The sequence below is a fragment of the Balearica regulorum genome, chromosome 2, assembly GCF_011004875.1.
Source record: "Balearica regulorum gibbericeps isolate bBalReg1 chromosome 2, bBalReg1.pri, whole genome shotgun sequence".
In the NCBI taxonomy this organism is placed as follows: Eukaryota; Metazoa; Chordata; class Aves; order Gruiformes; family Gruidae; genus Balearica; species Balearica regulorum.
This window is the reverse complement of record NC_046185.1, coordinates 51355632-51369260: the sequence shown is the minus strand read 5'-3', so window position 1 is coordinate 51369260 and position 13629 is coordinate 51355632. Positions and strand designations below refer to the sequence as shown.

Genomic DNA, 13629 nt, shown 5'->3' with positions numbered 1-13629 from the left:
TTGCTACAGAGCAGCTGTCAAACAGATGACTAGGAGAAAATGAGATTTTTTTTTTTCTATTGAACTTAAGGGGATGTGGGCTGAGGAGGGGGGAGAAGGAATAAGAGTCCCTGTTCAGAAGCCAAAATTTTTAAGTGATCTTTAAGACAAGACCAGGCTGACTAGGAAGCACTCCAGCTCATGAAACCTGAAGTGTCAGGGTAACAGTAAAAACAGCAGCTACATTTTGCAAGAGTGGGAGAGCAAAGGGAAACAGCAATGACAGAAACTTAACTCAAGGGAAGTTCGTCTCCTATTGCAACAACTGTTAAGTCTTCAGTTCCAGACAGAAAAGTTTGGCCAAGGTACTTGATTAATAAAGACACCTATTTAGGTAGGGTTTAACCATGGGCAAGGTTGGGTCTGAATTCTGACCAGATGTTTCCCATCCCTCTGAGATATCTGAATTCATTCTTTTAACTATATTCAAGGTAAGAAGTCCACAGCCAGTAGTGTTTTCAAAAAGGTTGTGGAGTATTTTTGATACATATTCAAAAAAAGCCACTTGGCATAGAAGAAAAGGGCAGTAAGTTTCTGTGCTTTCTTGTACAATTTTTACTTTTAAGTGAGCTGATAGCTGGAGACAAACTAGTCAGTGACAACAGCAACAGAACTAGTCTACTACTACTGGTACCATTTAGGAGCATTATTTATAAACGCAGTACCCATTAGCGGTACATAGCAGTTGAAGCTGTACTGTGAGAGGTTGGCTTTAGTATAATTTAAATAGTCCCATAGTTAAATAACTACTTTTCTGGTTAGATCACATCTATGTAAAACCATCAATACCATCTGAATGCACACACGCACGCATACACACAAGCTGTGTTTGCAGAAATCCCCCACCTCTCAGAAAAAACCCATTAAAGAGAAAAATCAGGACAGTTCTAAGTTCTTCCCAAATTGGGTGTGAAGTGTGCATATAATTGGGGAATTTTATCTGCAAGGCAAAACCCAAGTACCTTCATCCTTTAATTCTTAACCCGCTCAGCCATTTTTCAGTATTGTGATGGACTCTGCACTTGTATGCCATTTTCATATGCTTCCTGAGGTCTGTATACTTAATCAAAGCTAATAACTTCTCCAGCTCTCTAGATGATAACATGGGTCTTATTAAATTTTGCTACTTGTTTAGCACTTCTTTCCTTCCCCAATGCTTCCCCCTACTTCTGCTTTAAACATAGCAGAAGAGTTTGACACGTTAAGCATTCAATCCTGTAACCAACAGCTCCAGCACTCCATATGCTATTGAGTTTAATTACACATTTCCACCACTCCCATGATGACAGGATCAGTGCACTAGGAAGCACTGTCAACTGACCTGCTATCGGAGTTTAGATTAATAACACCATTAACTTTGCTGTTCTTAACACTGGTGGTAATACAAAGTAACTCCCATTTCCTGTAGGTTCTTCCTTTCTCATTCCACGTCTATTTCTCTCCCATCACAGGGATTTAGGAGTTACCACAACAGTCAGAAAGCATTGATAACAGCGTATCACTTAAAAATAAAAAGAGAAGAGGCTTCGGCAAATAAACTACTACTTCAGTAAGCAATCTTACCACATTGCAAACATTTTCCTCACCCCAGTTTTGGCAAAGAGGGTATTTCTGTAATTGTGCCCACAATTTCTACAAACAGAACTAGACAACATAGACTTAGTGGTGATCAGTTTAGTCTATGCCAACATTAGCAGGTAGCATGGCTCAGTTGCAGCAGAATTGGAAGCCAGATGGTGCTGAGGACTTGACACTTGAACTAGACACATTCCTGGTGGTGTTCTCTTCAAATTAGCTCTACTCTCCTACCATGGACTGAGTATCCAATAGCAACCAGACTGTATCTTCTGATTCAGCTTCATTCAGGAGTCTGGTTCATGTAGTCAGATTGCACTACAACCTGAATCAGAGCATGGTAAATGGGGACAAGTAGCTGCTGCTGTGCACATATCCTTTCTAATACACTGGTTCAAAAACCTGTCTGAAAAGTCTCGCATTGCTCTGAATTGTCACAGAGATACTTTTGTTGAAAGTAAAGAAGTGTCTAGTATGTAGACAGCATTCTTTCAAAAAACAAAAAAAAGCAGCAGTGGTTTCTTCTTTCAACCTGTCAAGTCAAAGCTAATGATGCTCAAAGTGCTCAGCTCAAAGTGCAAACCTAGTTATGCAATACTCTCACTTCTAAACTCACTCCTACGGTGGAGATTTGAAAATTCAGAGACCTGTAACTAGAAAAAGATGGCAGAAAAAATACTCTAGGAAAAAACCTAGACAAAATACTCTCAAAGTAGTGGCATTTTTCCACTGGAAAACAGTGCAACTTTTCACATCACCCTGTTAAAACACATTGGTGCTTGCTCAATCTCCTAAATTCAGATAATTCATTAATATGTCTATTTATCCAGAATCGGTATCATTTAACTTAATAAAGTACTATCAGATTGCAAATCAGGTTTAACAAAAGCTTTGAAGACAAAGCCCTAGTAGTTTAGATTTGAGGAACTGTAAGTATTTAGCTTCTGACAATTTGGCTTAGTCACTGCTCTCTGTTATGAAAATATTTATGATTATTTCCCCTGTCTCATTAGTCCAAGAAAGATGACCCCCATTCCCAAACTCTGAGCCAGACTCCTCTGCTCTCACTGTATTCTTGTCATAGAGACAAGAAGGCTTCTAGCTGAGACTCCACAGCCATCGCAAAAAAGAAAGCAAGCATTACCAGGATCCCAGTGATTAGCGAACAAAAACCCTACCCCAAATCAGACCTGCAAAAAACTAATTCCTTTTGTGCTAATGGTGAAAGTCTAACATGCATCCAACAGCCAGGAAAACATGTCACATTTCCCTTTCTCTAGCTCCCACCCCTCCAAAATATCAGAGCTCCCTTCACCCAAAAACCTTCAGAGACAGACAGGACCCTAATCACTGCAAAGCACTGAATGTGAACAACCTAGAGAAGAGAATTTAACACAAGTCTGATGAAGTTGACAGTCAAGAAAGTGAGTCTGTCCTAGAAAATTATTTAAATTGCAATCAAGATGAATTATGTCAAGTAACTTCTCCTGAAGGAGACAGAATTAACATGTGTTATACATATATGTAGTTTTTAATATATATATACACACACAGATACATACGTTTAACAAGTTTCACAGTTATACTCAATGTGATTTGTTTGCAGCTTCAACTGACAAAACACCACCTCTCCCAACTACAGAGGAGGCTTTGGATGCTTTCATTCAAAAAGCTTTAGAGACCAGGTCAGTTATGAGATGTAAAAACCAACAGCTCTTTAAAGCTGAGTATTCTCTCATACACACAAAGCAAGCCTGGCTGGAAAGACTACATTCCAGCAGCACCAGATGAACAACTATTCTCTGCTTTGTTACGACAAGCAAAAAAGCCTCAGGCCCTTCAGCAGAACTGTTCTTTTGGTTCTGGTTGTGGAACCTGTTTCTAGCATTCCTCAATCTCTGCTCCTCCTTGAAGGCTTGATAAATTGGTTACTGTGCCAAGCAGCAAAGTCTACTGCTACTAACGCTGTGTTCCTCTGCTAGAGCTATACTTCAGCACACCTTGCCTGTTCTTATTTTCTGCTTAAGATGTGAATTGCAGAACACCTATCAAGCAGTCTGGGAATGTTGCTTTTCTCATCTGTCAGAAGCATCAGACAGTTCAGCTCACAGAAAAAGTAACCTCATACTTGCCTGTGAAGTATGCCATCACAACCTAATTATCTGCTACAGTTAGACTATGTTCACTCTCAGGATTTTCCATATCCTTCACAGCTGCAGAAAGCTGTGTGCCACGAGGTCACCCAGTTAAAGCTATTACTGAGCTGCGCTATGTACAGCCTCTCTATACAAATGCCAAGTTACTATAATCTTATGCAGTTCAGACTTTTCCAAAAATCACTATTTGCATGTTTTGCACACAAAAATATGAAATACACTAAACTGAAGAGCAGAGAGGGAAAGAAAAAATATTTCAGAAATGTACACAGAATTTCAATTCATCCTTTTCTTCCACCTGTGACAACATACACAAAAGTGAAATAGAACAAGCCTTTCTTAACCTCATTATCCCTCAAAATTAGTGATTTTTATGGACCAATCTTAACAACAAAAGAAAAAAACATACACCACCATGCAGAAAGCAAGTCAGAAGACTACCAGATACAGTTACATCTCCTAAAACAGGAGCCTTAAGTTTTGCTATTTAAAAAAAGGATGTAGTCACCCAAGCAGAGCTGTCATGACTGCCCTGTGGTTTTGTAACTTTTTGTCATGGTAAGGTGAAACAATATGATTCTACACGTGAACTTAGCCAAAATTTCACAGGTCTGCTCATAAAGCACACGAAGCATTCTCTTAAAATTAGTTCCACATTAGAAAGACAGAGATTTCACTTGAAGTGAGATTGTTCCCATCCCCTCTCCCTCCCCCCCCCGCCCCCAAATGCATTCAAACACACATGCTGGCTACATACTCACATTCTGGGCATCATGACTTACCTGAAACAGCATCATAGAACTGCTCTTCACTGATGATGCTGAGAGGTGGAGATCCCTTAACCAGAGACTGCTCTAGTTCATGGTGTTCGGTAGCTAGTGTCTCTAATGCTTCTGACAAGATCTTGTTTTTCTCCTGCTCATGCTCCAGTTTCAAATTCCTCACCTATAAGTAGATACATGTATGAATAAAATCTCATCTCTCCAAACTATGTGTAGCCGGAAGCTATTCAGAAAATAGTCTAATAAATAAATAATTGGCAAACAGCTAGAATTGAAACCATACGGATTAATAAGAATATTACAGTATTTTTGTGATGACAATAAGGTTGCTAGCATTTTCAGTAGTTGAGAAATCTGATAAATAAGATGACAGTAATAAATCACAATTGCACAAGTGAATTCAAGCCAGATAACTATACCTTAAAACTGAGGGGAAATATTTACAACCCTACTTGGATGACCTTAACTATGGAGTTAGCGATCAGTTTCTACATGCACCGAGCTCCTTGTACTAGTCTGCTCTAATTTGGGCCAAGCAGCATCATCTAAATTGAATTACAGAGCAAATGTGAATGCCAGCAACTGAACTATGAGCTGAAAACATTTAACCCTGAGGATTACAGGAGGTTAAAAAAGAGATTCCTCTATTAACTAGTTTAAGGTTGATATAAACAGCCCTCCCTCCTCGCTTCCAAAACAGTTTACAGAGGAGCCAGTAGCTGACGAAAAAAGAAGCCCAGCCACCAGATGGTGGACTTTTTTTTAAGCCCACACATGCAATCCGCTCCAGAGAGAATGACGCTATCCAAGTTTTGAGTCCAGAACTAGTAATGGGAGAGCAACATGTCCTTCCTTTTTCCTCCTTGGTTTCTTTTTTTTTTTTTTTTGCTGGTGCTTTCCTGCCTCCTCTTTCTGCCAGGGAGGGGAGAGGGCTGTAGCTGAAGGCTCAGGAAAGGCCTCTTCCTCCCAGCCCAGCAAGGCTTCAATGTGCTACTTCTTCAGTCCCTAAACCATTGGCTTTTTTCCTTTCTCTTCCTTTCTCCCCTCCAGTCCCTTTTTAAAAGCATCCCCAACGCTTGTCTTGTCCTCTAGTTTACTCTCAAAGGTCAGATTGCAACGCTAATTCCCCCTCCACTAAGAATATGCGAGGACATAACAATTAATCTCTTGGAACAGTTACAGGGACAACTTACACACTTTCCTAAACAACTTACACATATACCAACATTAGCTTTTTGAATCTAATTTAAGAACTGTTCGTATGTCCTATCTAGTTACATTTTACATTAAAGCTTTACTTTGGAGGCTTCAGCCCCCTCAGGTACAACAACCACTCAAACAGCGGATTTAGAGTCACGCACAAATGAGGGGGGTGCAAATTTAGAGGCTAGAAAGGAAATATTAAAGCAGATTTGGCACTTCCAGAGAAGAGTGTCTATGCTGCAGTAACATATCTTCTGGAGAAAGATTTATAGAAGAAATGTTCACCTCCTCAATTGTGCCAAATACTACATCAGCTCATTTGGCTGCCAGGGTCTGAGTTTGAAGGGGCAATCCAATTAAATGATAATTAAAAGAGTATAAAATTGGGTTGCTAATTTAAAGCGATCAAACCAGTAAGTCACTTACTGTCTAATAGTTTTACCCTGAAGAAAACAAAAAAGTCTGGACTAGTTACTGCCACTTTCATTTAAAGTTCACTCTGACAGTACCTATGAAGCCAATTACTGCAATGTTCCATACAAATCAGACGTGCCACTGCAAAAGATCTCTTATTAAGCAGTTTCTGCAAGGGTTACATTTTGATGCTATCAAATAATTAAGGAACCACCCATTTAGAGAAACAGCATCAGTATTTCAGTCTCCCGAGAGAGGGAGAGGACTGAAAATAAAATGGTACTTTTCATTCTTATTAAGCAGCAAAGTAATATCAGTTATTAAAATGGTATTTGCCATTTTTTGCAGTATTGAATTAGATGCCTTTATGCTCTAATGTTTTGTTTTGATAAATGATTTGAGTGATTTAAATATTTTGGTAAAAACCTAAGTTGCAATGTTATTTGACAGCAAATTGAAAGAAAATAAAAACCTAACAAAACCCAGATTAACCTTTTTTTTGCATAATCTAAAAGCATGGTAGTGTGACTAAACAAGAAGCAACAGAGAGAAGCTTAAGATACCACACCTCCCCCCCAAAAAATTCTTTCATTGACTTTAAGGTTCCTCTGCCCTATCATAATGTAAAGCTATTCAGAATTATTGAAGGTATACTAGAAATAAATTCTCTTTTTGGAAAATAGATAGCCAGCTTTACAGTAAGGTTCACTTTTCTGTGTATTTCCAGGCTCCCTAGCTGCCAAACACTTACTAGTACAGCAACTACACACTACTAGTAGGCAACAAAAAAAAGCCTTTCATCTATTGCATAAGCAGCATACCACTAGCCAGAAGCCAACAAAAAAAGAAAACACACTTAAGTTTGTTGCTTATAAACTTTGGGATGTTCATTCATATCTGAATGAACTGGTTTTAAAGCAACCTTAATTCAATACTTGGGGGACAGAGATGAAAGTCCAATATAAAACTTCTGTCAACGGTACTGAGCCTGTGGGACAGACACACATTCAGAGAGCCTAGAGGCGGCTCTACGAACCTCTACAGCCTTGTACTCAGTGAAGGATAAGAGCTTACACCAGCAGCTCTTTGAAGATAGTGGTCTGGAAGTACTGTCTGTAACTACACTATGTCCCTTAAGCACCAAAACAGTGTCAATGTAGGAACGAAGAATAAAAAACAAAAAAATAATAGTTCCACTACCATTACTGTAGTAATGGGTTTAAGCTGAAGGAGGGTAGATTTAGATTAGTTATTAGAAAGAAATTCTTTACTGTGAGGGTGGTGAGGCACTGGAACAGGTTGCCCAGAGAGGTTGTGGATGCCCCCTCCCTGGAAGTGTTCAAGGCCAGGTTGGATGGGGCTTTGGGCAACCTGGTCTAGTGGAGGGTGTCCCTGCCCACAGCAGGGGGGTTGGAACTAGATGATCTTTAAGGTGCCTTCCAACCCAAACCATGCTGTGATTATTTGACTGATTTCACCTGTAGAAAAGCAATGCTTGCAGATGTAGTTAGTACAACCTTCATGTACTCTACTTAAAAATGCAGGTATCACTGGATTGTTTCAAGTCAGCATACTGTTTATTTTTTAAACACAAAGCAGCTTTAAGCAATACCACCATTTTGTCACCTTGTCTTTTATTATTGACAAGATACACCTCCTAAAACCTTCTCGCAGTAATTTGACTGTAAAGGCAGGATGTTTTGTTTTGGTTTTTTTCCAGAACCACACACTTCATTCTTCCAAGCTTAATAAGAAATATGCAGGCAGATTGGCACTATTTTCCAAGTGTAAGTTTATTGAATATAATTGACCAACTGAGTGACAGGTTTTCCCAAAATGTACGTAGATTGCTGTTATGCATAATTTTGCCATGCTCTATTTTTCATTCACAAGACTTGGCCAATGCTTAAGTTCTGAAGTTAATTATTCCATCTTCCTAGCTATTCCACCACCATTTTTGGAGATTACACTTCAGTTTTATCCCTTTTCCCAAAGTTTTTCCTTCCCCCATCCTGTCTGTCTTCAGTGTCCCAACACAAACCCAACTGCAAGATTACGGAAGGAACCTCCAGACTAGTTTTAAAAATGCTTATTAAGACAAAATCTTTAGGATCTATATATAAAGCAGGAAGACTAGCAAAAATGACGAACACCACAACTGCTTTCAGCATACCCATTTCAGTCTATTAAACTAGATGCACGTTTTTCAGTGGAAGAACCATCTGCTTTCATGAAATTGCATTAGCCGAGTACTGCACTATTTTACACAGCAACACGAATACTTATATAAGGTAGTAAATATCACAAAGTGATGCAGGTATCAGTGTATACACAAGTCTGGAAATCCAGTCTGAGTGTACACAGGAAAATATCAGAAGAGACTGTTTACTGACAGCCTGCGTAGAGCACAGCTTGTGATCCAGCCACGTGGTTTCTGTACCTTTAGTAGTGGTGCCTGGGCTGAGAGACAGATGGCATTTCACATTGTACTGGGTTCAGCTCCTCATCCTCCAGCTATGGAACGGCTGCCACCTTTTTGATCCCTGTCACTGGTCCCCACAATGCTGGTGCCACCATCAGCGTTAAAAGCTTTCCACTGAGCTTCATGGGGACAGCGGCACAGAGTGCTCTAGCAAGCCCAGCATGAGCCCAGATGAGTCCTCAGTCTTCAAGTGGTCAGGCTTCCTACCTTACCCTTCTCAGTAGCTATTCTGCACAAGAGCAATTACAGTTATTAAAGCTGGACTTGTGCTTGCACTGTTAAACAATGACAGTTAAGATCAGTCTTGTTCTCCTCTCTAAAGAGTAATATTATAGTGAAACTTCAGATTTATAATTGCTGATGGAAAGTAGCTTTGTCTCAGAAGTAAACAATTAGGCATTAACCTTACAGCTACAGGCACAGCTATAACCTGGTACACTGACACAGAACCAAGACTTCAGTATCTAGGTCAGTGCAACAATTTGGTTTTTTTAAAAAATACTTCTCTAGCTGAAGAGGTTTCATATCCAAGTTCTGGTAACTGGTTTCACTTTTGGTTTAACGGATGTGCATCTGCTTCCAACAGCTTCCCAGAATATTTGAGTCTTTCAGGCTGCAAGCACTGAATTGTGAGTTTAAATAGTAGAATTGATTTATTTAAGCGGTCAGACCACTATTTATTTTTTAAAAGGAAAACAAGCTATTTACAGACATTTTTATGGTCTTTCCATGCTATTAGAAATCCTGCTAAGCACAATAGCATGGCTTAAAAGTTAACTCCTTCACTATATATTACTAACAGAAAGTTCATGTGCTTATTCCAAAACATCAAAAAGCTTATCTGTGCATAACAAACACTAGTCCCGTCCCTTTCTGTACTCTCAGCTTCCATGAGGTAGGTGGGAGACTAGTAATACGCACCACACCACTATTTCTTTTTTTTTTTTCCTGTCTTTTTTAAAGCCTCAAGTCTTGAACTATATCGGGCTCAGCCTGTAACCAAGGCTTCTCTGTCCATCCTGAAGACATTTCAGTACAATACACAAAATACTTGCTTTGTTTGGTGCTGGATGCTTTTAATTTAAATTAATGCCCAACAACAGTGGCACTTTTGTAGGGTAAGAAAGGGTCACACCACTGTATGCCCAGCTAATAAATGATCATCTCAGCAACGTGCTATTGCAGCTGCAATTAAATCCTAAAAACAAACAACACATAGCAAGCAAGGCATAGAACAGACACCTCAACAGTATGTTGGGCTACCTGCCTTTAACATTAGAAAAGTAACTTAAAAGACAGCATACCTTAACTCTAGGTTCTCCTAGACAGAAAGCGAAAAGAGACTTCACAACACTGCAGTGTGATTTAGTTGAATTTCACTTTCAAAAGCACTCAACTTCAGCGTTAGGAATAAGAATGCCCAAAATATGCAGACTTTCAAGTTGTGTAGGAAGGAAGAACCACCTCTTTCACATAGCAACCACCAGGGGATCTGAAGCCAGACTGCCAGAGCGTCAGTACGCTGTGTACCAACTCTGCTCTGCAGTAAGCTGAGCACAGGAAAGTAGCCTGTGACAATGCCTCAGACTACTCAGAAGCAGAGTTTTGGTTTTCAAAATGAACGGCTTTGTCTAACCGCCACAGAAATTCCATCCTCCCCAAAACATCACCACTTACGGGATGTTTGCCATGAAGCACAGACACAAGGTGCACGTTTTCAGTAGCAAGCTGAAAGGGTAGCTGAACACCTGGGTGGCAATTCACACATAACCAAGGAAATAGAAAAAAGCTGCTATAGTAGAACTAACAGTTTTCTGTGGACATCTCCTGACATTAAGAAATGTAATCCTGCTTTCTTTAATGAAGTAAATGCCAAGCCTGCCATTTGTTTCACACTACATCTATTAATATGAAACTGTTAAGTTTCCAGGGTCAGCTACTCCAACAGGACATAACTGCTGAAAGAGAGAACCTACAAAGCTCTGCCTTGTAACACATTACGCTATGGAAAATTACTCACAGGAAGCACTGGGAATCCAAATTCCTTCCCTCCTTCTGTCATCTTCATGCCAAACAAAAACCTCTCCAAAAAATCTGAGTCTAACAGTGCAAATCACAACCTCAGTGTAGACAATTTGATATGTACACTGTCTATTCTAACAAGACAAGCTCACATAGTTGCAATTTTGCTGTTAGTACAATACAGTCCCTATTGCTAGCGCCTCCTTGCATAAGCCAGTTCTTTGTGATGACCAGTTTAAACTAGCACTGAGTAAATCTGTTTTTTCTTTTACATTTAATGTAAAATGAGAACTACATAGTTTTGAGAAGAGTCAGGTCTGCCTCCATGTCCTGAACAAAACCTACCTTTTCATTTCGTCATGGAAGAAACGTGAAGATTTTTAATATCTTCCCTGAGGCACATCTGTCTAGAAATGGAACAGTTCTATGGATTTTGTTAGCTAACTTTAAAGCATGCTACCACAGCACTAATTCTAGAAGATATGCTTCTATAAGAAAGGGAGTTTAGATTTTTTGCTACCTAAAGCAGGACTAAGTTGTTGCTTAAGCTACTACTGAAGTGAAAACAGAAACCAGTTGCTCTCATGTGGAGTTCTCATAGTTTTAACCACATTTGAGCTTCAATAGAGGAAGTTTTCCAGAAAGAAAATAAGTTAAAAAAAGGCTTTTTACCTCTACTCATGGGACTACTCTACTCCCACTAAGCACACATTAGTATATGATATGAATATGTATAATTCTGCTTCTCTCCTAATCCTCCCCTATTCCCCCCCCCCCCCCCCCAAACAGGAACCGTTTTAGTTTCAGTACATTTCTTTGCAAGCATGTCTCAGGTATTTGAAGTACAAGAGAAAGGAATTGGTGCTTTATGAATACTCCTATGACGTATCATAAAACTGCAAGTGTGACAGCTCACATTAAAGCAAAAACAAAGCGTTCCCAAACAGACGCAACTAGTTTCATGAACACATCACTAGACTCCTAAAGCATGTAAATATTTTATATAAAACTTTTGGAGTTCTTATCTGTTTACACATAGGCTTTTCCAGAGAGTCCCCCTGCTGACTCAACCACCACTCCCCATCACCATCAACCACAAGGAACTTGTGACAAAACATCTGCTCTCTTAACATATGCTGAAGTCCTATCTTAACATATGCTAAGGCTTTGTATCATAACTCTTCATTTGCTGAGTAAACTACGTCTTGTAAACTTCACCGTAGCCTTGGCTCACACCCCAGGGTACAGAGGACTGATCCAAACAAGTCATGCTTTACTTCAACCATTGTTTCTTGCTTAGGTTTTTTCTCTCTGTGCTCTAAGTTTACCATTTATCCAGCTTCAAAGATCTATCAGATCCCTAGTTAAAAACAGAGTAGTTAGCGCTTGCCAGTGACTTGAACTACTGCTGGTGCAACTACTGAAATACAAAACAAGATGTGCTGAGTTAATCAAGGAGGTAAACTGAGCTCACTGATGATAGGTAAAGGGTTACTTACTGTATCACAAGACAGCATCAGTCTTCATCTTGTAAGTCTGGCCAGCTGACGCTACAGCTACAGCATCAAAATACCACATTGTACTGAGGTCATCAAATTCAAAAGAAGAAAAAAACCTCAGAAGACTAACATAACATTTTGCTTTCTTTCAGACCCATATACAAGAAAGACCAGCAATAAAGTTCCTTTTTGTACAAAGGCTGAAAGACCCCAATACACACCAGCAAACCCCATACATATAAATTTGAAGTCCTGGCAATCTATTCACTTATATCCCAACTCAAAGCCTATAGAAGAAACCAAAGACTTCATAAATCAAGTCATAAGACTCTGCCTCAATCATTCCCCAGATAAACACAAGGATGCATTGTTAGTCAACTATGAACATTCACCTCAAAAGTTCAAGGGTACGAGTTTAGCAGGGCTGATTTAGAAAGGTTACATTTCCTTCTTCTACGTACAGTGTTATAGTATTTCCCTATATTTGACTTATTAAAAAAAATAAGTTCTGCTAATGAAGGAAAGGACCATAAAACTTAGAAAAAGACAGTGGAACCACTGCTAGAAGCAAGAGCCAAGCTATCATCCACACAGAAGAAACTCAGACTTTGGCAGGATCATGTCAACACAGACATACATCAAGGCAGTAAGAAACAGTTACTCAAGAGAAGAGCTAGAGATGCTGAAAGCAGTCACTACACTTCTTCCAACACACAAGTCTATTATAAAGAATCATAATTCAAGACTGCCTGGATGAACGTTTTCTGAACTATCCACATGCTAGGCACAAAGACCGTTTGCCTCCCACTTCTCTCTCCTAAGGCACTAACACTTCCTCCTCAGCATGGAGCTTGCTGCCTTCCTTACCCTCTCTCCTGTTTCCACATTTAGCTATGTCAAAGTTTGTTTATTTGGAGGTTGATGAAACACCACAGTTTTAACTAGTGGAGAATGTTGCAGTTCTGAGCCAAGAATCCATCTAGGAGTGAAAAAACTGCAAAGACTTCATTGCTGATTGCAGATTAGAAGGATGGTTTGGCTTAAAAGCTTAGGTTTAAGCTATTCTACCAGAGAAACTGCTTTCTTCAAAGTGATTCTGCACCGGTCAAGACTTAACAGAGCTATTCTGGTTTGTTTCTTAAGTTAGACAACGCCAATTCCAAGTCCTCCTCTCAAAATTATCTGATTTTTTACATTTTACTTGGACGATTTAACAGTAAACTGATAAATCTCCTGAAGTCAACTTAGATTGGAGAGCTGCAGAAGTTGCCAGTTTCCAGAGTGCATGCTGTCCCTACCCGTGTTTCAGTAGTATAATAGTGATTAGTCAAATATCAGGACTTTAAACAAAAAGTCTTCTGATTTTGTCATTTTCTGTTCAGTATTGTTTCTATTCTGAGTGAAGTTGAAATTAAACATGGCTGCTATTCACATCTGCCAATAGCTTATGCCAAAAC

At 39.4% G+C, this 13629-nt stretch overlaps 1 protein-coding gene across 8 annotated transcripts in view; it reads right to left on the bottom strand.

The window, feature by feature from the left end:
• OSBPL1A (oxysterol binding protein like 1A) overlaps nucleotides 1-13629 on the bottom strand; it is a 77631-nt gene that overhangs the window by 23442 nt on the left and 40560 nt on the right. For 7 of the 8 annotated variants that reach the window (XM_075744232.1, XM_075744229.1, XM_075744231.1 and 4 more), the window contains one exon: nucleotides 4553-4715. In XM_075744232.1, the coding sequence (XP_075600347.1) occupies nucleotides 4553-4715 (163 nt within the window). Of the gene's footprint in view, nucleotides 1-4552; nucleotides 4716-9955; nucleotides 10238-13629 lie in introns of those variants that run through there. The other variant, XM_075744234.1, reaches the window with a different exon arrangement.